Source organism: Rutidosis leptorrhynchoides, chromosome 9 (assembly GCF_046630445.1).
Source record: "Rutidosis leptorrhynchoides isolate AG116_Rl617_1_P2 chromosome 9, CSIRO_AGI_Rlap_v1, whole genome shotgun sequence".
Classification (NCBI taxonomy): Eukaryota; Viridiplantae; Streptophyta; class Magnoliopsida; order Asterales; family Asteraceae; genus Rutidosis; species Rutidosis leptorrhynchoides.
Window position 1 is genome coordinate 242439982 of NC_092341.1, and position 24434 is coordinate 242464415.

The following is a 24434-nucleotide window of genomic DNA, read 5'->3' on the forward strand; positions in this document are numbered from 1 at the left end:
CAGAATGCAAACAAAGACATGTGACCTGGAAAAGCAGGCCATGCGATCGCATGGCCTGGATGAGAGAAATCCATGCGATCGCATGGCAGTAGGTACCAAGCTACATGCCTATAAATTTCGCAGTTTTGAGCAACATTACACCATCTTTTTCTTTCCTTTCTCTCATACGTAAATATATATATATATATATATATATATATATATATATATATATATATATTATAATTTTAATTTTAATTTTAAATTCTAAAAATAAGGGTATGTTAGCGAATGTTGTAAGGGTGTAAGTCGAAATTCTGTCCCTGTAACGCTACGCAATTTTTAATCATTGTAAGTTATGTTCAACCTTTTTAAATTAATGTCTCGTAGCTAAGTTATTATTATGCTTATTTAATGCCGAAGTAATCGTGATGTTGGGCTAAATACTTAAATTGGGTAATTAGGCTTTGTACCATAATTGGGGTTTGGATAAAAGAACGACACTTGTAGAAATTAGACTATGGGCTATTAATGGGTTTTATATTAACTAAACGATACCTCGTTAATTTAATATATAGACTTATAATTTGACATATTTATATATAACCACATACGCTTGACTGGGCACGGTGGGCGGGATATCTATAAATACCAATAATTGTTCATTTTACCGGACACGAAACTGGATTAATAGTTAATAGACTTGTTGAAACAGGGGTGTATTACATTCAAGGGTAATTGATGTAATTGTTAACAAAGTATTAAAACCTTGGTTTACACGCAGTTGATAACCTGGTGTATTCATTAAACAAAGCATTAAGACCTTGTTACAATTCGAATCCCCAATTAGTTGGAATATTTGACTTCGGGAATAAGAATAATTTAACGAAGACTTCCGCATTTTATGATTATGACTGATGGACTATTATGGAAAAATCCGTATGGACATATTGAATAATCCAGGACAAAGGACAATTAACCCATGGTACTAAACTAAAAACAACACGTCGAACATCATGATTACGGAAGTTTAAATAAGCATAATTCCTTTATTTCATATTTAATTTCCTTTATTTCGTATTTAATTGCACTTTTAATTATCGTACTTTTTATTTATCGCAATTTCATTATCGTTATTTACTTTACGCTTTAAATTAAGTTATTTTTATTTTTAATATTTTGCATTAGGTTTTAACTGCGACTAAAGTTTTAAAATCGACAAACCGGTCATTAAACGGTAAAAACCCCCTTTTATAATAAATAACACTACTTATATATATATTTGTATTTTTACAACTATAAGTTAAAAAAAAAATATAGCGTTAAACTTGGCTAGAGTTCCCTGTGGACAAACCGGACTTACTAAAAACTACACTACTGTACGATTAGGTACACTGCCTATAAGTGTTGTAACAAGGTTTAGGTATATCCACTCTATAAATAAATAAATCACTTGTGTAAAATTGTATCGTATTTTATAGTATTTTGTAGTAAAAATATAACTATTTTATACACCACCTCGCACACATCAACGCCTCACTCACCAACACCCTATCAATCATCTTCAACATTCCATTCATTCCATACGAAACTTGGTTCCATGTAAAGTTTAAACCCGGATAATTCAAATCCATGACTTGTATTGCATCAATACATTCTTTAAATTCATGCATAGCGTTCATCAATTTTGAACTACTAGTCTTTGATTCATCCACACATAACGATGCATTAAATTCCCCGAGGATAGTCCATGGATGACTATCGACGAAACCATGATCCATACCTAAGTCCTTTCAAAGAATTCGCGTTTGAATATATGAGTTAGAAGCATAAAAAGATGCAAACATTTGCAAATTATCAAGTATGGCTGCTGCATTTAAGAGTTCTAAGGCATACTTTCTTTAGGTCATAGTAATACTATCTTTATTCCTTAAAAATTCAATACCACGATAGTAGTTGATGGATCCCAAATCCTTTATCCTGAATGTGTTGTCAAGGTTGGTTTTTACTTTTGAAATCAGTTGATTGTTGTTACCAGTGATGATTAAATCATCAACGTAAATGACTATGGCTATAAAGTGTGAGCCATTTTTGTATGTGAGAAGAGAGCTATCTGCATAATTCTGTCTGAACCCACTGTTGATCAAGAAAGTAGTTAACTTGCCGAATTATTGCCTGTTAGCTTGCTTTACACCATATAGTGATTTCATAAGCCTGCAAACTGAGTTAGGAGGTAAGTCTTTGTTGTAGGCTTGTGGGATTGTATGTATACTTCTTCATGGAGATCCACCTGTAGAAAGGCATTGTTAGCATCCAGTTGCTCTATATGCCAATCATAATGAGTGGCTATTGCTAGAAGTGTCCTGACTGTTACCATTTTTTCAACTGTAGCAAATGTTTCAGTGTAATTTGTTCCTTCTTTTTGTGTGTAAACCCTGGTAACTAATCTTTCCTTGTACCTCTCAATGTATCCATATGCTTTGAGTTTGGTTCTGTAAACCCATTACAACCAACTGCAATTTTATTTGCTGCTAAAGTTGTGATGATCTATGTGTTATTTTATTCTAGAGCCTACTTCAATCCATTTTCCATTTTTTTTATACTTGATTGTAGGTGTCTGATTCCACTAATGCATTAATGAAGCAAATACGATGCCTTTTGCAGGAGAATATATGTTGTTGTAATTAATGTATTTGGAGTGATGGAATTAAGTCTGGATGATGGTAAAGAACAATGATAGTATTTGAGTTTGATTGGTGGATTATGTTATCTTGATGATATTCTTCTTGTGATTATTGGAGTATTTGGCTGGTGGATGTCTTGATTGGTGTCTGATGTGGATTGAGTGGATGGATCTGTTTTGGAGTGGAGTTGTGTTGTTCAGTTGTTGATTGATGAGTTGGTGATTCTATGAATGTGGTGGTAGGAGAGGTGTTGTGGTTGTGAGTTGATGTGTCAGAAGATTGTGTTGAAGTTGCTGGAGTTATACTGGCTGGTAATTGTGACCCATTTGTTTCATGATGGTTGTATGGAACAGTGGATATGGAGGGATTGTTGGATAGGTTAGATATGGAGTTTGGTTTGAAAGGAAAGGTATTCTCATTGAAGGTGACATGTCTGATTGTGAAGACTTTGTGAGTTTGAAGATTATAGAGAATGTATCCTTTTTGAGTGGTTGATAACTAATAAGAACATATAGAATGGATCTAGGTGCAAATTTATGTAGTGTCAGATTGTGTGCATTGGCTAGGCAACCTATGATTATGAGACGAGATAGATCATGTTGTTCATTGTAAATCATTTAATATGGACTGCAGTTGTTTAATTATTTAGTAGGTAATGTGTTGATGAGATATGTGACAGCTTGGATACAATATCCCCAGAAATGTATTGGTAAATGAGTTTGGGATCTTATTGATATGGCTATTTCAAGTAGTTGTTTATGTTTTCTCTCAACTCTAGCATTTTGCTGAGGTGTGTATGAACAGGTGGGTTGGTGAATGATTCCATGTGTTTGGACGAAATCTTTTAATGAATTGTTGAGGAATTCATATCCGTTATCTCACCTAACGGGTTAATGTTGATTTTGAAGTGATTAAGTGCATAAGAGTGAAATATCTTGATCTGTGTTGTGGCACCGTGTTTGGATGAAAGAATGTAAGTCCATGTGGCTCTTGAATAGTCATCAACAAATATCTATAATTATGGCCACATATCAATATGAATTAGTGAAAATAAAGAATTAGCATGAGATTTACCGTCATTAAATGGATGTACAATTGTGAGTTGTGAAAGAACATTTGATTACAAAAGACAAAGACTTAATGTGCTTTAAACCTTGAAATGAGGAGTGACCAAGTCTGGAGTGCCATAGTAAGGCTTCAACAATGGTTGTTGGCTCAGTAGAAGTTGATTGATTGATGGAGTGGATTTGATGGACTTTCTCTTATTGGATCACATATAGATCATTACAGAGGATGCCATGTGCAATCCTCTTGTTGTGGTCCTGAAAGTAGCAAGATAATGGAGTGAAGAGGGCATATAATAGGAGATGTTGACCCAGTTTACTTACTGATAACAGATTGTATGCAAAATTAGGTATGTAGTAAACATCATGTAACGTGATTTTGTTGTTTATTGTGACAGAACCACATTGGTTAACTCATGTATTGTGGCCATTAGGAAGAGTGACAAAGACAGGTTCATCACAATTGTGTGTTGTGCATTAGAGTGAGTGAGGTTGAGACATGATCAGTGGCCCCGCTATCTATAATCCATGCATATTTAAAATATGTAATGACAACAGCAATAAGTTTGTATCTTTGCATATTGATGTGAGAAGCAATAAACTTGTGTAAACCTGCGGCTGCAGGTGCCTCTTGTTGATTGAATTGCATCATCATTAGTACTTGATTCAATTGATTTTGCAGTTGGTCTATCCTTGCACTCGTTGCAGAGTCATTAAATGGTGTTTCTTCATTTGAAGTGACCAGATTAATTGTTTTGGTGGACTGTGCAGAGTTAGTGTTGACTTTATGTGATGGTTTACGTTTGGCATGTAGTGGATGACCTATTGGTTAGCCTACAAGTTTGTAGCATTCATTTGTTGTGTAACCCTCAAGGTTTCTGTTATCACTACATATACCTTTCTTGAATGCGCTTCTTCTGTTATTGCTGGTAGTCCTTGGAGTATTCCATCTTCAGGTATTTTCGTTGTTTGACTGCATAGAAAGTGCAGTTGAGATTGAGTGCTTGACGATATGTTGTTCCTTTTTATTTTCTTCTTGCCTAATCATACCATATGCCTTGGCATCATTTGCCATTGGTTGCAAAAGCAATATTTGACCCCTCACATTGGAATAACACTCATCTAATCTCATGAGAAACTATATCAACCACTTTCTTTGTTCCATTTCGCCATTGACTTCCCCATTTTCACAGTTGCAGGTGCAGGTGCACATGTATGGAGCCTCTAAGGCATCCAATTCATCCCAGTATCCCTTCAACTTCTGATAGTAGATTTCAACTGTGCAGTTTCCTTGCTTTAATTGTGATATTTCATTGGCCAGTTGATAGATATTATGCCCATCCAGTTGTGAATAATGCTCCTGCAATTCCTTCCATAAATTAGATGATGAATTGATGAAGCTTAGTGAGTTTGCAATTTGATCTGTGATGGTGTTTAGAATCCAGGATATGATCATATGATTCGTTCTGTCGCAAAGAGCTTTGATGTTTGAGTCTACAGTAGGTTTAGTGATTTCTCCAATTACAATTTTCAGTTTGTTCTTCGCATTTAAGGCTATCATGATTGATCGCCTCCAGGAGCTGTAATTATCTGATGTCGTGAGTTTCTTTGAAATGAGGATCGGTTCAGGGTGATCATTCTGGTGAAGAAACGATGAGTGATTTGGTGAGGTTAGATCTTCATCCAGTGATGAAGCATTGATCGTCATTCTAACAGATATTGAAGAATTAGGTCAAATTGATTGATTACGTTTGAGAGGTGAAATTGACATTTAAAAGGACTTCAGAAGTGTGAGACGGAATGATTTTGATTCTTAATTGAGTTGAATTGGTATTGTAAATGTTGCTTAATAGCATAATGTTAATGGCGGATGGTTCATGATGATGAATGTTGTCGGAATTTTGATCGGAACGATGATTGGGACCTCAATGATCGTGCCACTCTAATACCATAACATAATACCATACCAGTAAACATGGTGCAACAAAATTCTTTTATTGATTGAATTGAATTACAAGGATTGGATACATAGCCTACATATTGATTGAACAAGTATTGAATACATAGCCTACATATATACAGCTCTTGAATATGTAACTAACTAACAACTAGCTAAGCGACTTTTGAATTTTGAATTTAACAATTGAGTTAATTTAGCTAAATTACATGTGACTCATTGATACCAAATGCTTCCTATGTCTACTAGCTTGTGATGAAATGTGTGAGTTGATGTTGCAGCTGTTATCTCCAATGAAGTTGTTAAACTTGATTCGATAAACCTGGAGGTTGTGGATTCAAGTTTTGGGTGAAACTATTTGTTAATATTCCTCATGTGAACATGTGCGTTTGTGTTTGACTTCAAAATAAAAATGAAAAAATAACTAATATCGACTTACATCACCGAAAGACAACAATATAATCATTAAACATTTCTACAAATAACTAGGCTCATCGGGCTGCAGAACCTTGTTTAGCCGGTGACAACAATCTAATCCATCATGATCAAGGTATGAGATTAGATTTGAACAAAAAAAATACATTGTCTTTAATTAATGTTGCAAAACCTGAGAAGGTAAAGAGTGTTGGATTTTAATTTTCATGGATGGATCACAAAATTTACGTACTTTTCACTCATGGACTCATGGTTACCTCGACAGATTCTTTATAATTCATCGATGCAAGATAAATTACTCTGCTTTAGGGTTTCTGGCTTTGATATAAATAGAGTACACACTTGGGAGTTCATTGCAGACAATAATCATTTGAAGTAGTCCCATTAAAACCTGCTAGAAGTCCTTTGCAGCTGATTGTAACACATAAGAAAAATTATTTAAGAAATCAATAAAATATATTCAAACCCAGAGGAACCAGAAGAAGGGTGAGATGCATATAAAAAAACATTCCTATTTCTTTTTTCAATAATATCTTATCCACGAATGGGTAGAAACAAAATTGCTGGACCATATATATGTTATCTTATTGTCTCTTAGTATTATTATTATTGTAGTGTTTGCTTTACGGTCTTGACAAAGGATTTAACGACCATATTACACCATATAACCACACATTCCTATTTAGACCTACTACAAAAACAAAGAAGCCTCTATACATGTTCGGCTCTAGGTGGCAATTTAGACCTACTACAAAAACAAAGAAGCCTCTAAACAGTTCAATTCAGTTAAAGTTTTTCCTAACGGGTTAATTTTGCACATCTTACACCCTAACTAGCATGGGAACAGGTTGTGCGGGTCAAAACAGTCACCTAAACTGTATCAACAATTTTTTTATTTTTTTTAGAACGGCAATATCGGCATCGAATCCTCTCATTTGTCAAAAACTGTATCAACAATTGTCAAAAACTTCATATAAAATTGGGTATAAACTATATATAACTATATCAAAATCAAACTGCAATAAAGAACTGGATAGAAACTAACCTTTAGATGTTGCAGGCACTACAATAACATGCATAGTTGTGTTATTAGGTGGCAGTGCTAACCGAAGTGGATAAAGCTTCCCATTCAACGGGTTACGTGAACACACTGTTACTGACTCCCGCTCCGTTTCTTCCTCCAAGTTTCGAGTCAGATCCTCTACAGTATTCCCTTTAAACAAAAACGATCCTTCTGCATCAACAATCTCACCTTCATCATCCGCCAACTTGTAATAAATCATTCTCCCCTCATTTTTAGAAGATCCAGAGCCTTGATCACACGCCTGCAAATTCAAATACAAACAACCCAACTTACATTATTCATAACAAAAACCCTAAATCCAGTAACTACATTAATAGCACCATAAAAACGCGTCAATAATTTCGCATAAAAAACAACAAAAAATATTAACTCGTGGCTCGCAATAAAAATAAGCAGGTACATAACAAAAGTAATTCATACATAATAGTTAATTTTCATGTCAATTCACAACACTTTCGTGTGCATTTCAACTGTTAAAAGTTACTTCTTTAACAGTTTTTGATAAATTATTCAACAAACTAATACGCTTACACGGTGACAGCCGTTTCTTTCACTAAATAACAACACATTAGGATAAAAAAGATCAAAACTTTAAGAAAACACTCAAGTTCAACGATCGAAAATAATAAAAATAAAAAACAGGTTTTGTGAAATTATGAGTTTTTTTTTTTTTTTTTTTTTTTTTTTAAATATTAAAATATGAGTATTACCTTGTTAAAATAGTTTTAACTTTTAAGCTCATGTGTTATCATATACTAACATGAACTCTAAAAATTCACTGAAATCACTTTCCAATAAAGCTGTTCCATTTTTTGTGCAATTGTGCTAATCACCATACCATATCATATCACAATTCACAATAATAATAATATAAATAACATAAAATTTGAATAAAATAAATAATATCACAAACCAAAAGTGTAGGAGCTGATGTAAGATGAAAGGAATTACTGCCAACATCCAGATCCAGATCCGGATCCACAGAAGGATCCGAAACCTCTTTCAATTTATCAACCCTAACTTCAACAATTTCAACATCCCACAATATCCAATCATGATGTCTATGAGGTATATCATGAGTAATTGAATTCCTCCAAGGAGGTACTCCACCGTTAGCTCGTAAATAATTACCATAACGTGTTTTCAATCGAACTTTCGAACCTTCTAGAACCGGTTCCCATTCAACGGATGAATCTACTTTTTTAGGAACGGTTTGAATGACTTTTTGACCAGTTAAACCAAGCATGTGTGGATCCTCTGATGCAGTGAGGTATTTACCGAAACATGATTTTAATCTGATGACGTTGTCGTAATCTGGATCGAATTCGACGGTCCATTTTGCTGTTTTTACGGTGGATTGACGGTCTTGTGACACGTGTTCACCGTCGTCATCTGCTAATAGGTACTTCCGGTGATGGCTTCTTAACCGGACAGATTTTGCCCTTTTGAAATACTCCATTTTTGAGAGTTAGAATTGAAACTGAAATAATGGCACACCGGAAAAGAAAGTTAAAAAGATGGGTGAGAATTGGGATTTTGGAATTTCTCAAAAATCACTTTTTGTTTTTTACTTAAATCTGTTGCTTTTTAACAATATGTAATTATAATAACCAAATCATAACAATATGTAAACTTGAGTACTTAAGTCAAACACATAACCAAAACTCCATGAAACTCACTCTATTCGTTCTAAACACACTGAACGAAAACATTAGATACATAATGAGCATAATATGAATTACAAATGAAATGCCAAACAACAACGACAACCACCTTATCTAAGCCAAATAGAGACATATAAACTCGGTCCAGAATCCAACCCCACATATTCATCTGCAGAAAACGCCAATTCAAACCATTCACCGGGCAACCCAAAAACACCTAACCCGATGCCAATTTACCAAAGTCAACAATGACGACAACGCCGGCAACAACATCAAGCCCACTAAAGACCCGACGACGAAAAAAATGGAATGAATGAACCGAACCAGCCCCATCAAATCAGATTCAAATGCAGAATCAAACCATAAAGGAACCAGTCATCTCCGCCAAATTTTCTAAGGACATTTACAAACTCCCAGTTACAAATAGACAGCATACCTCGGTCAGCTTCAAGCACCACCTGCTTCAACCATACCTCGGCCTACTTTAATCTATTGCTTTTTAAGTTATTATTATTATTATTATTATTATTATTATTATTATTATTATTATTATTATTATTATTATTATTATTATTATTATTATTATTATTATTTTCTTTTTGTATTATTTTACGAACCTATAAGACTACTATCAACGGCCGCCGTTGGAGCTTCTTTGGAGCTTCCTTCAAACGGCTCCATTGCTAGCGAATGTCTTTGGAGCTTCGTTGAAAACCGTGTTGGAGAAAGTCATTGGATAGCATATTTAAAGACTGAGCCCAACGTTTTTTTTGTTGTACATTACTGATAAAAAGTGGTACATTGTATTAATTAATCTTGGTGGGTCCATTTTATGGTAAAAAGGTATGTCTTGAATGTTAGGGAATGTTATGGGTTAAGTGATAGAAAGAAGTTGTTGATGTGGCGTTGATGTGGCACAATGTAGTTGTATGACGGGTGTGATGGTTGAGAGTAGTCTAATTAAGTTATATATTAAGTTATATGTATAAATTATAATTTCTAGTCTACAAGCAAGGTAAGTAAGTCTATGCGATCGGACTCAGATGTACCCTATGTCCCTATAGCCACGAGGGGAACCTAGAAGAAAATAGTTAAACAACAAAAACTCAAGCTATTTATTTAGTTGAGTGTATGCATGTTTTGGTTGAGACCATTAAAATATATGGGCCTATAGCTAATATATATATATATATATATATATATATATATATATATATATATATATATATATATATATATATAATTAAAAAAATTAAAAGGAAAAAAGTTAAACAACAAAAATTTATTGGAATTGATATATCTACCATCCAAATTACTTCTTCCACTATAAACTGTGCATTAGTAAGTTGTACTGTACAACTAAATAATGCATACATTTGGTGGAAAGAGTAATTTTAATGGTGGATATATCATTTCCCATATTTGGTGGGTGGGTGCGTGTTTTGGGAGAGACCATTAAATGCACGTGTAGTAGAAAAAAAGGGTGCATATGACTTGAGCGTAGGCCAACCAAGTCACGTAATATACCACTAACAACTACACCAAGATTACATTTGTTATATATGTAGTGTATAATTTTTTAACCAATAATAGGAGTACCAGTAGTATTACTAGAATGCAGATATAATGGATCACCAAAATCAAGCTTATTAATCAAAGTAATAGCAGTTTCATCACCCATTTTAATAGAAAACAAACAGATATATAAAACTCATAAATACAGAAGTAACAAACAAAAGCACAAGCCTAAATACCACAGCCAAACCTAGAGGATAGCTTTGGCAGGGACCGGATAGGTCGATTCATAAAAGGATTACCTTGGATCCTCTTTTCTACACAAAACGTTAGAACGACCTAGTAATCGCACACAAATGCAAGAAAATAAAAAAAACGCACTTTGCAAATAAATAATTAATCACACAAATACAAAGAGAGCCTCGACTATGGACCAAGTGTGAGTGGTGAGGGCAGCTGATTCTTGTAAGTACAAGAACTCCTATCGCAGTAACTTGCCACCAACACGGGAAAAAAGAAACACCTTACAGTGGAATCTACGCTCAGAATGCCAATCACAAACACCACCTTAATGCACAGCTGAATAAAGAATCACTTGTAGAGTTATAAATTCCAAAATATTGCAGAGAATGTTCAAATGTCTCTTTAGCATGCAAGAACAAAAAGAGAACCTTCCAACAACACGTAATGTACTACAAATCGTAGTACAAGAAGCAATAAACCCTAATGTTAATTTCAGAAAATTAAGGTTTCTTCAAAATCTGCTAATTAATCGATAGAACAACCACAAATCACAACAGTAACCCAAACAGAAGAGAAGAAAACAACCTAGAGAAGATGAAACCCTAGATTCCAGAACAAAACCCCTAATTGACCGATTAAGGGAAACAACCGACAAGCAAGAACTAGAATTGTTCCCGCTCTGATACCATGTAAACATAACTCAAAGCAGCAACACAGAACACCAGATTCAAATAATCAACCATAAAGAACTAATTAACCAACCTGATACAATCAAACTTAATCAATCTCTTCAATGAACACAAAGAACATAATAATAAGAATAATATATTCAACGATAAGATGAATATATTCCAAACAGACTATGCAAATCGCTAAATACAGATAAGAGATCAAAAGCTATCGGATGAATGATATGAATGAATGAATTAGGGTTCCTGACATCCCATCTCTTTATCGATATATATTCATCAAAGTTCAGCATTACTCCTACAAAAATAAGCTAATAACATTAAGCCCTCTAAACCTTTAATAACAGCAACAGACATCAAGTTTCAGATATCTACACTTTAGTCCCTGAACTTATCCTGTAAAGAAAAAAGTCTAGAAACACCACAAGTAAGCGATTAATAAAAGTAGATGAGTTATTCAAGTTCGATTATTTAACGTAGAAATTCGCAAGATCAAATGATCACAATCGATCAATTAATTAATTTTTATTCATGTCTCACTTCGTGATATGTATCTATCTATACTATATATTAAAATGCAAATTTAATGATGCCATAAAAAAATTCTAGTGGCACTATTGAGTCCACAACAATCATCGATTTATTGGCGACTTGACTGACTTTTAGAGCCTAAATTAAATTTCATGCAGGATTTAAACCCCATAGAAATTTGATTCTACCATTTTCATGGCGTCTATTATTATTTTTATTTAATTTTTTTATAAAAAAAACTTTTTTCTACTTAAAGGTCGAAGGTCCTCTCGAAAGCAATCTCTTTATCCGTTGAATAAAGAAAGGGATGACTTTCTCTACTCTTGAGAGTGTTTCACTCTGGGTGAAGAAATGACTTGTCTTTATTCTCGGATAGGGGAAGGATTGTCTACATCTCACCTCCTCCATACACCACTCATGTGGTATTGGGTTTTGTTGTTGTTGTTGTTGTTGTATAAAAAAAAAAAACTATGCTTTAAAAAATTAAAAAGAAAAAAATATAATTTCTAAGACATGGTTGATGATGTCATTAAAAAAATTAATTATATTTAAAGAAAATTAAAAAAATCTTAAACAAAAGTACAATAAGGGAAGTATTATGTCCAACCTTATGGTAAAACACCACATCAACGTATGTACAAGATTTGAAGCATTATGTACAACTTTACAGTAAAACACTCCCATGACCATATGTACAATAGTTGAAGCATTATATACAACTTTATGATAAAACACTTTCATGACCATATAATAAAAAAATTATTATTATTATTATTATTATTAAAATTCAAATATAGGTTCTCTTTACGAATTTAACTGTATTACATGTGTTTTAGAAGTATGTGTCTTAATAAAAGGTTGTAATGTAGACTTTTATGATCAGGAAAATATTAATTGTAATAAAAGTTGGAAGAGGGTGGTGGAAAAATAAAGATAGTACATTTATTCTCAAATTAAGTACATCAATATGTCTGTAGTTTATATTTGATTATTTCAGATGTATATGTTCCAAGCAAGATATTTGTGGTACGCTTACATTGTAATTATTTGCTATATGCAATTTATAAACTTTGATAATTTGAATAACTTGGTAAGTATTTTCCATAATAATATGTTTAAACTTTGAATCTATATAGTCATATAAAGCTTTAAAATGATGATGTCATTATTAAGTTGATTATCCTTTAGCTTTAATTAATCATGATGTCATTATTAATTAATTAAAAATTATTATTAATTATTCTTAATCTATTTGAATCATAGATATTATAGATAGATATTATTCAATTTAAAATATTATTAATGTATTATTACTTAGAATATTAAAGTATTAGTTATTTTAATTCTTAGGGTGTGATAATGCTAAAAACGAACATATATTTCATAGCATTATTCCTCAAGAAAGACAAGCTTTTAGTTGCAATGGTTCTATTTACAAGTGATATTCGTTTAAAAAATAAAAGGTGAAGACAGAAGACAGATTCGACGATTTGAAGACGCAAACGACCAAAAAGCTCAAAAGAACAAAAGACAATCAAAAAGGTTCCAATTATTGATAAGAAACGTCTCGAAATCACAAGAGTACAAGATTCAAAACACAAAGTACAAGATATTAAATTGTACGCGAGGACGTTCGAAAATCCGGAACCGGGACCAGAGTCAACTCTTAACGCTCGACGCAACGGACTAAAAATTACAAGTTAACTATGTATATAAATATAATATAATATATAATTAATTATATTAATTATATATATATTATATATATATATTAAAAACCGTCGGCAGCCAGAAACTCCAAGGGTGTGAACTGTAAATACCTCTCCGCGACTCGCGGAGTTTTAAGGCCATTTTGCCGCGAGTCGCGGAGCCCCAAATTTCACTTCTGGCTATAAAGCCAACCGAATTCTGATCGAATTTATCATCCATCTTTTTCTCTTCCTCTTCATACGTAAATATATTTATATTTATAATTTATATTTTAATTTTAATTATAATTCTAATAATAAGGGTATGTTAGCGAATGTTGTAAGGGTGTAAGTCGAAATTCTGTCCGTGTAACGCTACGCTATTTTTAATCATTGTAAGTTATGTTCAACCTTTTTATATTAATGTCTCGTAGCTAAGTTATTATTATGCTTATTTAAAACGAAGTAATCATGATGTTGGGCTAATTACTAAAATTGGGTAATTGGGCTTTGTACCATAATTGGGGTTTGGACAAAAGAACGACACTTGTGGAAACTAGACTATGGGCTATTAATGGGTTTTATATTTGTTTAACTAAATGAAAGTTTGTTAATGTTAATATAAAGATTTACAATTGGGCGTCCCTATAAATTACCATATACACTCGATCGGACACGATGGGCGGGGTATTTATATGTACGAATAATCGTTCATTTAACCGGACACGGGAATGGATTAATAGCCACTAGAATAATTAAAACAGGGGTGAAATTACATTCAAGGGTAATTGGTGTAATTGTTAACAAAGTAGTAAAACCTTGGTTTACACGCAGTCGATAACCTGGTGTATTCATTAAACAAAGTATTAAAACCTTGTTACAATTCGAATCCCCAATTAGTTGGAATATTTATCTTCGGGTATAATAATAATTTGACAAGGACACTTGCAATTTATATTTATGACTGATGGACTGTTATGGACAAAAACCAGACGGACATATTGAATAATCCAGGACAAAGGACAATTAACCCATGGGCATAAAACTAAAATCAACACGTCAAACATCATGATTACGGAAGTTTAAATAAGCATAATTCTTTTATTTCATATTTTATTTCCTTTATTTTATATTTAATTGCACTTCTAATTATCGCACTTTTATTTATTGTTATTTAATCGCACTTTTAATTATCGTACTTTTAATTATCGCAATTTAATTTTATCGCATTTTTATTATTCGCAATTTCATTATCATTATTTACTTTACGCTTTAATTTAAAGTCTTGTATTTATTTTATATTTTACATTAGGTTTTAACTACGACTAAAGTTTTAAAATCGACAAACCGGTCATTAAACGGTAAAAACCCCCCTTTATAATAATAATATTACTTATATATATATTTGTATTTTTATAAAAGTAAACTAATATAGCGTTGAGCTTTGTTTAAAGATTTCCCTGTGGAACGAACCGGACTTACTAAAAACTACACTACTGTACGATTAGGTACACTGCCTATAAGTGTTGTAGCAAGGTTTAAGTATATCCATTCTATAAATAAATAAATATCTTGTGTAAAATTGTATCGTATTTAATAGTGTTTTCCTAGTAAAATAATAACTATTTTATATACACCTCGTTCGACATCAAGTATTTTTGGCGCCGCTGCCGGGGACTAACTCTTAAAAGCCGGAAGCGCAACGCTAATATAAAAAAAAAAAAAAAAAGAATTTTATCTACTTTTATTAAAAGTCATTTTTGTAAAAATACGTTTTAAATATTCAAAAATATAAAAAGAAAAACAAAAATATTAGTATTTTTAGGATTTTGTTAAATATTTAAGTTTTATAAGTTTCTTTATTTTTATTTTAGTTTATAAAAATATAAGTTTTAATTTTAATATCTTTTAATTATTTAAAAAAAAACAGAAAACAAAATAAAAAAAAAAATATAAAGAAAAACGCGTAAAAAGTGAAACCTGTCAGCTCAAATTCTGAACCCCGCGACTCGCGGGGTTTTCTTCTCTCTTTGCCGCGACTCGCGGAGGGTTTCTGACACACGGACAAAACCCTAATCAAGCATTGATTACGGGTTTTAATTTATTATTATTATTATTAATTACTTAATTATTATTATTATTATTATTAATTTTAGTTTTATTTTTACTTTTTACTTTATATTTATGTATTTTGTTTAATTAGTTTTATTAAAATTTTAAAATTAGTAGTTTTAATTAAATATTAATATAAAAATAATATTTTTATAAAAATTGTACTTTTTACAACTTTTTGTATATTTTTATATTTTGTACCTTTTTAATCGTTGTAGCGTAATATTTGTATTTTTTAGCTCATATTTAATTTTAAAATTAGTTTTTGCTATAGTTATTTTTACTCCTAGATTTTTAGGCTTTGCCGTAGAATTCCTTAAGTGCTTTTTCTTTAGACTAAGATTTAGGTGCTTTAGAATTTTGCGACGCCTTTTTAAGTTTTAGTTTCTTTTTAAGTTATTTCCATTTGGGATTTAGTTTTTCCTGTAAGCTTTAATATTTTTAGACACCTTTTACTATGTATCAATTATCATTCCAATTAGTAATTTCAATTTGCGATTATAATTTTAAGTTAGTTGTAGTAATAAGGTTAAATTAGTTAAGTATTTTTAAGTTTTGATAAGTTTCTTTTATTTTTCCGTCACTTTTTATTTTTCAACCATTTTTCTTTTTCGACCTTTTGCGACGAACTCTTTTTCTTTCTTATTTCTCGCCATTCTAGTTTTTAGGACTTAGAATTTTATTCTACTTCTTATCTAAATTTCTAAAAATTACGAAAATTTATTTTGAGTAGTTAAATTAATAGACATCAAAATTTTCTGGTTCGTAGTAATAGTTGGATTTGTACGTGGACCGGGTTATTGGAGCCAAACAGTCCTCAATTATATTGAGACCAAACGAATCCTGCCCCTCTGCTGCATCTTTTGGCTATTCGAAACGTGGGCAAAATCAGAAAAGTCTATTGATTGGATAACTTATTATAATTTTTCTTTCCTTTTAAAAACTAATAGGATATTCAGTGAATGCACCGAGCAAGACGTTCATCACCTTTTGTACGTTCACCACCTGTAACTCGATCAAGACATCGTTTAACAAATATAACCGCCGTTGATTTTTCTTTAGAATCGTCATCCAGTCGACCAAGTACTTCAGTTCAAATTTCCGATAATCCATTTTTTGAACCCAACCTCACAATTGAGAATCCAGAAAATATTCAGGAACGGTTCGTAGATCCTGAACCATTAAACTTTCCTCCAGAACCACCAATCATTCAAACAGAGATTGTTGAGGAACGAACCATTAAATCTGAAGCATCTAGTGATACCGATTCAACAAATTCAATTATGGAGAATCTGGAACCTTTAAGTATGGAAGACCGAATGAGAGCTAAACGCACTGGCCAAGGTCACGCAATTACTCATCCAGACATTAATGCGCCAGATTATGAAATCAAAGGACAAATTCTACACATGGTGACTAATCAATGCCAATTTAGTGGTGCGCCGAAGGAAGATCCAAATGAACATCTACGTACCTTTAATAGGATCTGCACACTATTTAAAATACGAGAAGTGGAGGATGAACAGATATATCTCATGTTATTTCCCTGGACTTTAAAGGGAGAAGCCAAAGATTGGTTGGAATCGTTACCTGAAGGGGCGATCGATACATGGGACGTTTTAATTGACAAATTTCTTAAACAATTTTTTCCTGCATCTAAAGCCGTAAGACTTCAAGCAGAAATTGTTACGTTCACACAGAAAACAAATGAAACTCTATATGAGGCATGGACAAGATATGGAAAATTGTTAAGAGGATGTCCGCAACATGGTTTAGACACCTGTCAAATAGTACAAATATTCTACCAAGGATGCGACATCACTACAAGAAAAGACATAGATATAGCAGCTGGTGGTTCTATTATGAAGAAAACCGAAACTGATGCTTACAAAATTATTGATAACACTGCTTCCCACTCACATGAGTGGCACCAAGAAAAAGATATCATTAGATCATCTAAAGCAGCTAGAGCCGATTCTAGCCATGACTTAGATTCCATTTCCGCAAAGATAGATGCTTTCGAGAGACGAATGGAAAAGATGACTAAGGATATTCACTCAATACGAATTAGTTGTGAGCAGTGTGGAGGACCACATTTGACAAAAGATTGTCTCAGCATTGAATTAACAATGGAACAAAGAGAGAATATTTCATACATAAACCAAAGGCCTGGAAATAATTATCAGAATAATTATCAACCGCCAAGACCGATTTACAATCAAAACCAGAATTATAACCGAAATATCCCATACAACAACCAACAAGGTCCTAGCAATCAACAAGTATCCAATAATACTTATAATCAGCAAAGACCGAATTTTCAAAACAAACCACCACAACAAACCGATGATAAAAAGCCGAATTTAGAAGATATGATGACGAAGCTAGTTGAAACTCAAACGCAGTTTTTCACATCTCAAAAACAAACCAATGAACAAAATGCTCAAGCATTTAGAAATCAACAAGCTTCTATTCAAAATCTAGAACAAGAAGTAAGTAACCTAGCAAGGTTAATAGGTGAAAGAAAACCGGGAAGTTTACCTAGTGATACAAATGCTAACCCCCGGAATGAAACAGCTAAAGCTATTACCACAAGAAGTGGTACAACACTTAAACCACCTGAAATACCTGTAACTTCTGATGAAACTATTCCTACTCCACAAGAACCACAACCTGATCAAGATAAGGAAAAAGAACCGGTAGTTGAAAAGGTTAATGAAGATAACACAGTTAAGGCTAAACCTTATGTTAAACCATATCAACCACCACTTCCTTATCCGAGTAAAATGAAGAAAGAAAAACTTGAAGCCGAGCAATCCAAATTCTTGGATATGTTTAAACAGATAAATGTAAATCTTCCTTTCATTAATGTGATTTCAGGAATGCCAAGATATGCTAAATTCTTGAAAGATCTAATCACGAATAGAAAGAAAATGGAAGAACTCTCGGCTGTTACTATGAATGCTAATTGTTCAGCAGTGCTGTTGAATAAGATACCAGAAAAACTATCTGATCCAGGAAGTTTCACAATTCCATGTTTTCTGGGTAGTCTTAGTTCAATAGAAGCATTGGCTGATTTAGGTGCTAGTATAAATTTAATGCCGTATTCACTATACGCTAAACTAGACCTTGGAGAATTAAAACCAACCAGAATAAGCATACAACTAGCCGATAGATGAATAAAATATCCTAGAGGGATAATGGAGAACATGCTAGTTAAAGTTGGTACTTTAGTATTTCCAGTAGATTTTGTTGTTTTGGACATGGAAGAAGATTCTCAAGTTCCTCTCATATTAGGAAGACCATTCTTAAACACGGCTAAAGCAATGATAGACGTGTTCGGTAAGAAACTGACCCTAAGTATAGAGGATGAGAGTGTTACCTTTTCAGTTGATAGAGCAATGCAACAACCACAATCTGCAGATGATACATGTTATTATATTCAAACTATAGATGCACATGCAGAATTATTAGAAGAATTTCCAGAATTACAAGGAACAGGAGAATGTTCTTTAGGAGAAGGTAATGAACCAATTGATGAAGCTGAAATGTTAGCTACACTTATAGCTAATGGATATGAACCAACAACAGAAGAAATTCAAATGCTAAAAGAAGAAGACAGATATCGATATAAATCATCGATAGAAGAACCTCCGAAATTAGAATTAAAGCCACTTCCAAACCATTTGGAATACGCTTATTTACATGGTGAATCTGAATTACCTGTAATAATATCGTCTTCTCTTACTAAAAATGAGAAATCACAACTCATTTCTGTGTTGAAAGCTCATAAACCAGCCATTGCATGGAAGATTCATGATATTAAAGGAATAAGTCCTTCGTATTGCACACATAAAATCCTTATGGAAGAAGGTCATAAAACGTATGTGCAACGCCAACGAAGACTAAATCCTAATATGCAAGATGTAGTTAAGAAAGAGATTATTAAACTGCTAGATGCAGGTTTGATATATCCAATTTCTGATAGTCCATGGGTAAGCCCAGTTCAATGCGTGCCTAAGAAGGGTGGCATGACTGTTATTACAAATGAGAAAAATGAGCTTATTCCTACTAGGACTGTAACAGGATGGCGTGTATGTATTGATTATAGAAAATTAAATGACGCCACCAGAAAAGATCACTTTCCCTTACCTTTCATAGATCAAATGTTGGAAAGATTAGCCGGAAATAGTTACTATTGTTTTCTAGATGGATTTTCCGGATATTTTCAAATTCCAATAGCACCCGAAGATCAAGAGAAAACCACATTCACGTGCCCTTATGGTACTTTTGCTTACAAACGCATGCCATTTGGACTTTGTAACGCCCCTGCAACCTTTCAAAGGTGTATGATGGCGATTTTTCATGACATGATAGAAGAATGCATGGAAGTATTCATGGATGACTTTTCAGTCTTCGGTGATACATTTAAATCATGTCTAGTTAATCTGGAACGAATGCTAATTAGATGCGAAAAATCAAATCTAGTACTTAATTGGGAGAAATGCCATTTTATGGTTAAAGAAGGCATCGTTCTTGGACATAAAATTTCAAAAGAAGGAATTGAAGTGGATAGAGCTAAAGTAGATGTAATTGCTAAACTTCCACATCCCACCAATGTTAGAGGAATTAGGAGTTTTCTAGGGCATGCCGGTTTTTACCGACGTTTTATAAAAGATTTTTCTAAAATTGCCACTCCTATGAATAAACTCCTAGAAAAGGATGCGCCATTCATCTTTTCAGATGAATGTATCAAATCTTTTAATATTCTTAAAGAAAAACTCACTAATGCACCAATCATGATAACACCAAATTGGAATCTACCATTTGAACTAATGTGCGATGCAAGTGATTTTGCAATGGGAGCCGTTTTAGGACAAAGGATTGAAAAACGATTTCAACCTATATATTATGCTAGTAAGACATTACAAGGAGCACAAACGAACTATACAACTACTGAAAAAGAACTCCTTGCTATTGTCTTTGCTTTTGACAAATTTCGATCATATCTCGTTCTAGCAAAAACGGTGGTCTATACCGACCATTCTGCTCTTAGATACCTATTTTCAAAACAAGATGCTAAACCAAGATTAATCCGTTGGATCTTACTCTTACAAGAGTTTGATATTGAAATCCGAGATAAAAAAGGAGCAGAAAATCTCGCCGCTGATCATCTTTCTCGTCTTGAAAATCCCGAATTAGAAGTTCTGAATGAATCGGCCATACAAGACAACTTTCCTGATGAATATCTATTGAAGATAGATTATAAAGAAATCCCATGGTTTGCAGACTATGCAAACTACTTAGTTTGTGGATTCCTTGAAAAAGGATTATCGTACCAAAGACGAAAGAAATTCTTCAGTGATATAAAACACTATTTCTGGGAAGATCCACATTTGTTTAAAAGTTGTCCCGATGGAATAATACGCCGATGTGTATTTGGAGATGAAGCTAGTAAAATTTTAAACCATTGTCACACAGGACCAACAGGAGGGCATTATGGGCCTCAACTAACAGCAAGAAAAGTTTATGAAGCTGGATTCTATTGGCCTACAATTTACAAAGACGCACACCTTCTTTGCAAATCCTGTGATGCATGTCAAAGGGCCGGAAAAATAAGTCAACGCGATGAAATGCCACAAAATGTCATCCAAGTATGTGAAGTATTTGACATTTGGGGTATTGACTTTATGGGTCCATTTCCAAAATCTCATAATAATCTATATATACTCGTAGCCATTGATTATGTATCTAAATGGGCGGAAGCACAAGCTCTCCCAACTAACGATGCACGAGTTGTAGTCAACTTTTTAAAACGTCTTTTTGCAAGGTTTGGAACACCGAAAGCTTTAATAAGTGATCGGGGTACTCATTTCTGTAATAATCAACTTGAGAAAGTTCTTAAAAGATATGGAGTAACTCATAAAATCTCCACCGCATATCATCCACAAACAAGTGGACAAGTTGAAAATACCAACCGAGCTTTAAAACGAATTCTAGAGAAAACCGTAGGATCAAATCCGAAGGAATGGTCCATTAAATTGGAGGATGCACTCTGGGCTTTTAGAACAGCCTACAAAACTCCAATTGGAACCACACCTTTTAGACTTGTGTATGGAAAAGCATGTCATCTTCCAGTAGAAATTGAACACAAAGCATTTTGGGCTTTGAAGACATGTAACCTTGATTTACATGAAGCTGGACGTCTACGATTAAGTCAACTAAACGAATTAGAAGAATTAAGACATGAAGCATACGAAAATTCGTTAATCTATAAAGAAAGAACGAAGAAATGGCATGATAAAAGAATCAGAAGTTCAAGGGAATTTAAAGAAGGAGACAGAGTTCTTCTTTTCAATTCACGATTCAAGCTATTTCCTGGAAAATTGAAGTCAAGATGGTCTGGACCATTCATAGTCAAAAGAGTTTTCCCATACGGAACGATAGAATTAATAAATTCAAATGGGATTGAATTTAAAGTTAATGGTCACAGAGTTAAACATTACATACATGGTCCGATGGAAGTCGACAACGAAGTTAATCACAATTTCGATACCACAGCTAACTAAGTATAGGGAGAATCAAGTCTTTAAAGGATAATATGTATTTCTGTTAGAGTTAGATTGTCTGTTTTCGTGTAGTTCTCGAAAATGGAACACGTATGGTCTTTCCCTAGCAGACCCTAAAGAACTAGTCTTCTCCCCCCATTCTGAATTTTTATTTTTTTTAGGTTTTTACGAAATGAAGACTGCCTGTGAACTAAACCATGGTCTAATGCTACACGCTTTGATCACTAAACGTAATAATGACATACTACCGAGTGAAATAGTATCAGTAATCAGAGAAAGAATGGACGGAGTTAGAAAAGGATCCAGATGCGAAGATAATAAGTTACAATTTGGTAAAGGAAAATCAAAATCCGCAGCGAAAAGAAGAGCACGACACCTAGAAAAATGTCACAAATGCGGAAAATGGTCACATGGAGGTAAATGTTCAAATAATCAAACCTATTCAAATACCGAATTTGTTACTTTATGCAGAGACGGACCGTTCATATGTTTAGAAGAAAAGACAATGAATGCTCGAGGTTACGCCTATGCAGCCATGGAAAACCAATTAAACCGACTATCTTATGAATATAATAGATCATATAACTAAGAAATCTATTTCACAGGTATGTCTGTACAGTTTTTATTTTTATTTTTATTTTTAACCTTTTGATAATAAACGCTAATTTGTTCGCTAAAAAGTATTAAATTGGTATTAAATAAAATTAGGTTTGGCGACCGAAATTATTGATATCGTTCAAAAATTTATTACATCACTGCGAAATTTAACGTTTATTCTTAAGGTATAAATATCTTTAATCAATCAAACCAAAATATTTCAAAAATTCGTCATGAGTTAAATTAGGTCTTGGAACCGAAATTACTTTACCGAAAAGAGGGGCGCATAATTTTGATAATATTTGATTGATTAAAGTGGGATAAAAAGAAAAAAAAGATTTTTAATTTTATTATGTTTTTAATCTTAATATTTAAATCTTAAATTAATATTGTAAACTTTGTAAAAACAATATTTTTAAAATTGTAAATATTTGAAAAATTAATATAAGTTTGGTATGAATTTATAAATTTTTAAATTAAGTTTGGTGTGAATTTTTAATTTTTAAAATATTAATTTTTAATTTTAAATTTTGAGTTTGGTGTGAATTTTTAATATTAATTTTGAATTTTATATTTAAGTTGTGTGAATTTAAAAACAAAAATTTACTTTATCTCATTAAGTTAAAAATATGATTTTTAAAATTCGTCGTAAGTTGAAGACTAGGTCTTTGAACCGAAATTGCTTTACCCGAGGGAGGGACGAGAACTTTTATTATCATTATTTTTAATCTTATTGATTTAAAGTATGCCAAAAACATTGAAAAAACCCAAAAATCTTAGCTTTTAAAACAATCGCTACAAAAAGACAAATTTTAAAATTTTGTCGAGGGACGGACTAGGACATCGATCCGAAACGACCTCGTCCTAAATAACAAGGGAAACAAAATTTTAAAATTAATTTCTTAATTGTTTTATAAGTTAAAGATTATAAAAAAAAAAAAAAAAAAAAAAAAAGGGTAAACTCCGCGACTCGCGGAGTTTTCAGTACAAAACCTCCGCGACTCGCGGAGGGTCCAAAACCCAGAAAAAAAAATAAAAGAGCTGCACGATCAGTTACCTCCCCCACACAAAAACACCCAAATACAGCTCGAAAAGAACCCGAAAACCCACGAAAATCACCCCAAAAATCTCAATTTTTAACCGTTAATCACCAAATTTTTTGCTAAAATCATGATGAGAAGGATGATATCTAAGAACTACTCAAGAAAAACGAATGAAAGGGGTGAATCTTCATCCCAAGCCCGCCATGCTCCTGCTGAGAACTTGGAACAACAGGAGGTAGATAACTACTACAAGCAGGATGTACCTCATCCAGTCATGACCTTTTCAGATATGCACTTGGAACAGTTGCACCCGAACCTGCGATTTGACAGACTTTGGATAGATTATCCAAAATATCAACGGGGTTTGCATACTCTTCACTCTAAGGTTGTTGAGGTACCGAGGGTCATAGAATGGGGACCCTTGGAAGCTGTAGAATTGGCCGGGCCAATTAGGGAATTACTGGTACAAAGGTATGGTAATTCTTCTTTTAATGACTGGATATGTTTATTCACCATACGCAGACCTGTATATAAAGTATGGTGTGAAGAGTTATTATGTAGTATAGAGTTGAATGATCGG

General features: G+C 33.0%; 2 protein-coding genes and 1 long non-coding RNA gene across 3 annotated transcripts; all 3 read right to left on the bottom strand.

Moving 5' to 3' along the window:
• Positions 1-4865: 4865 nt before the first annotated feature.
• LOC139868632 (uncharacterized) lies at positions 4866-5435 on the bottom strand. The gene has a single exon (XM_071856964.1). It carries the CDS (start codon positions 5433-5435, stop codon positions 4866-4868), a length of 570 nt encoding a protein of 189 aa, XP_071713065.1.
• Positions 5436-6116: 681 nt separating this feature from the next.
• Positions 6117-6849, bottom strand: LOC139869425 (uncharacterized). The gene is made up of 2 exons (XR_011766056.1): positions 6377-6849; positions 6117-6291 (listed from the first exon to the last, which is right to left on the bottom strand). It is a non-coding gene; the product is annotated as an uncharacterized lncRNA (long non-coding RNA).
• Positions 6850-7136: 287 nt separating this feature from the next.
• On the bottom strand, positions 7137-8718 carry LOC139867130 (uncharacterized). Its single transcript, XM_071855464.1, has 2 exons — positions 8117-8718; positions 7137-7444 (listed from the first exon to the last, which is right to left on the bottom strand). The coding sequence occupies exons 1-2, from the start codon at positions 8660-8662 to the stop codon at positions 7160-7162; spliced, it is 831 nt and encodes a 276-aa protein (XP_071711565.1). The 5' UTR covers positions 8663-8718; the 3' UTR covers positions 7137-7159.
• Positions 8719-24434: the final 15716 nt, after the last annotated feature.

Excerpts from the sequence above, each read along its gene's own strand:
- LOC139868632 (XM_071856964.1), bottom strand. The coding sequence starts at position 5,435 with ATGACGATCAATGCTTCATCACTGGATGAAGATCTAACCTCACCAAAT.
- LOC139867130 (XM_071855464.1), bottom strand. The coding sequence starts at position 8,662 with ATGGAGTATTTCAAAAGGGCAAAATCTGTCCGGTTAAGAAGCCATCAC. Across the intron at positions 7,445-8,116 it reads CATCAGCTCCTACACTTTTG|GCGTGTGATCAAGGCTCTGG; the intron begins GTTTGTGATATT and ends TTGAATTTGCAG.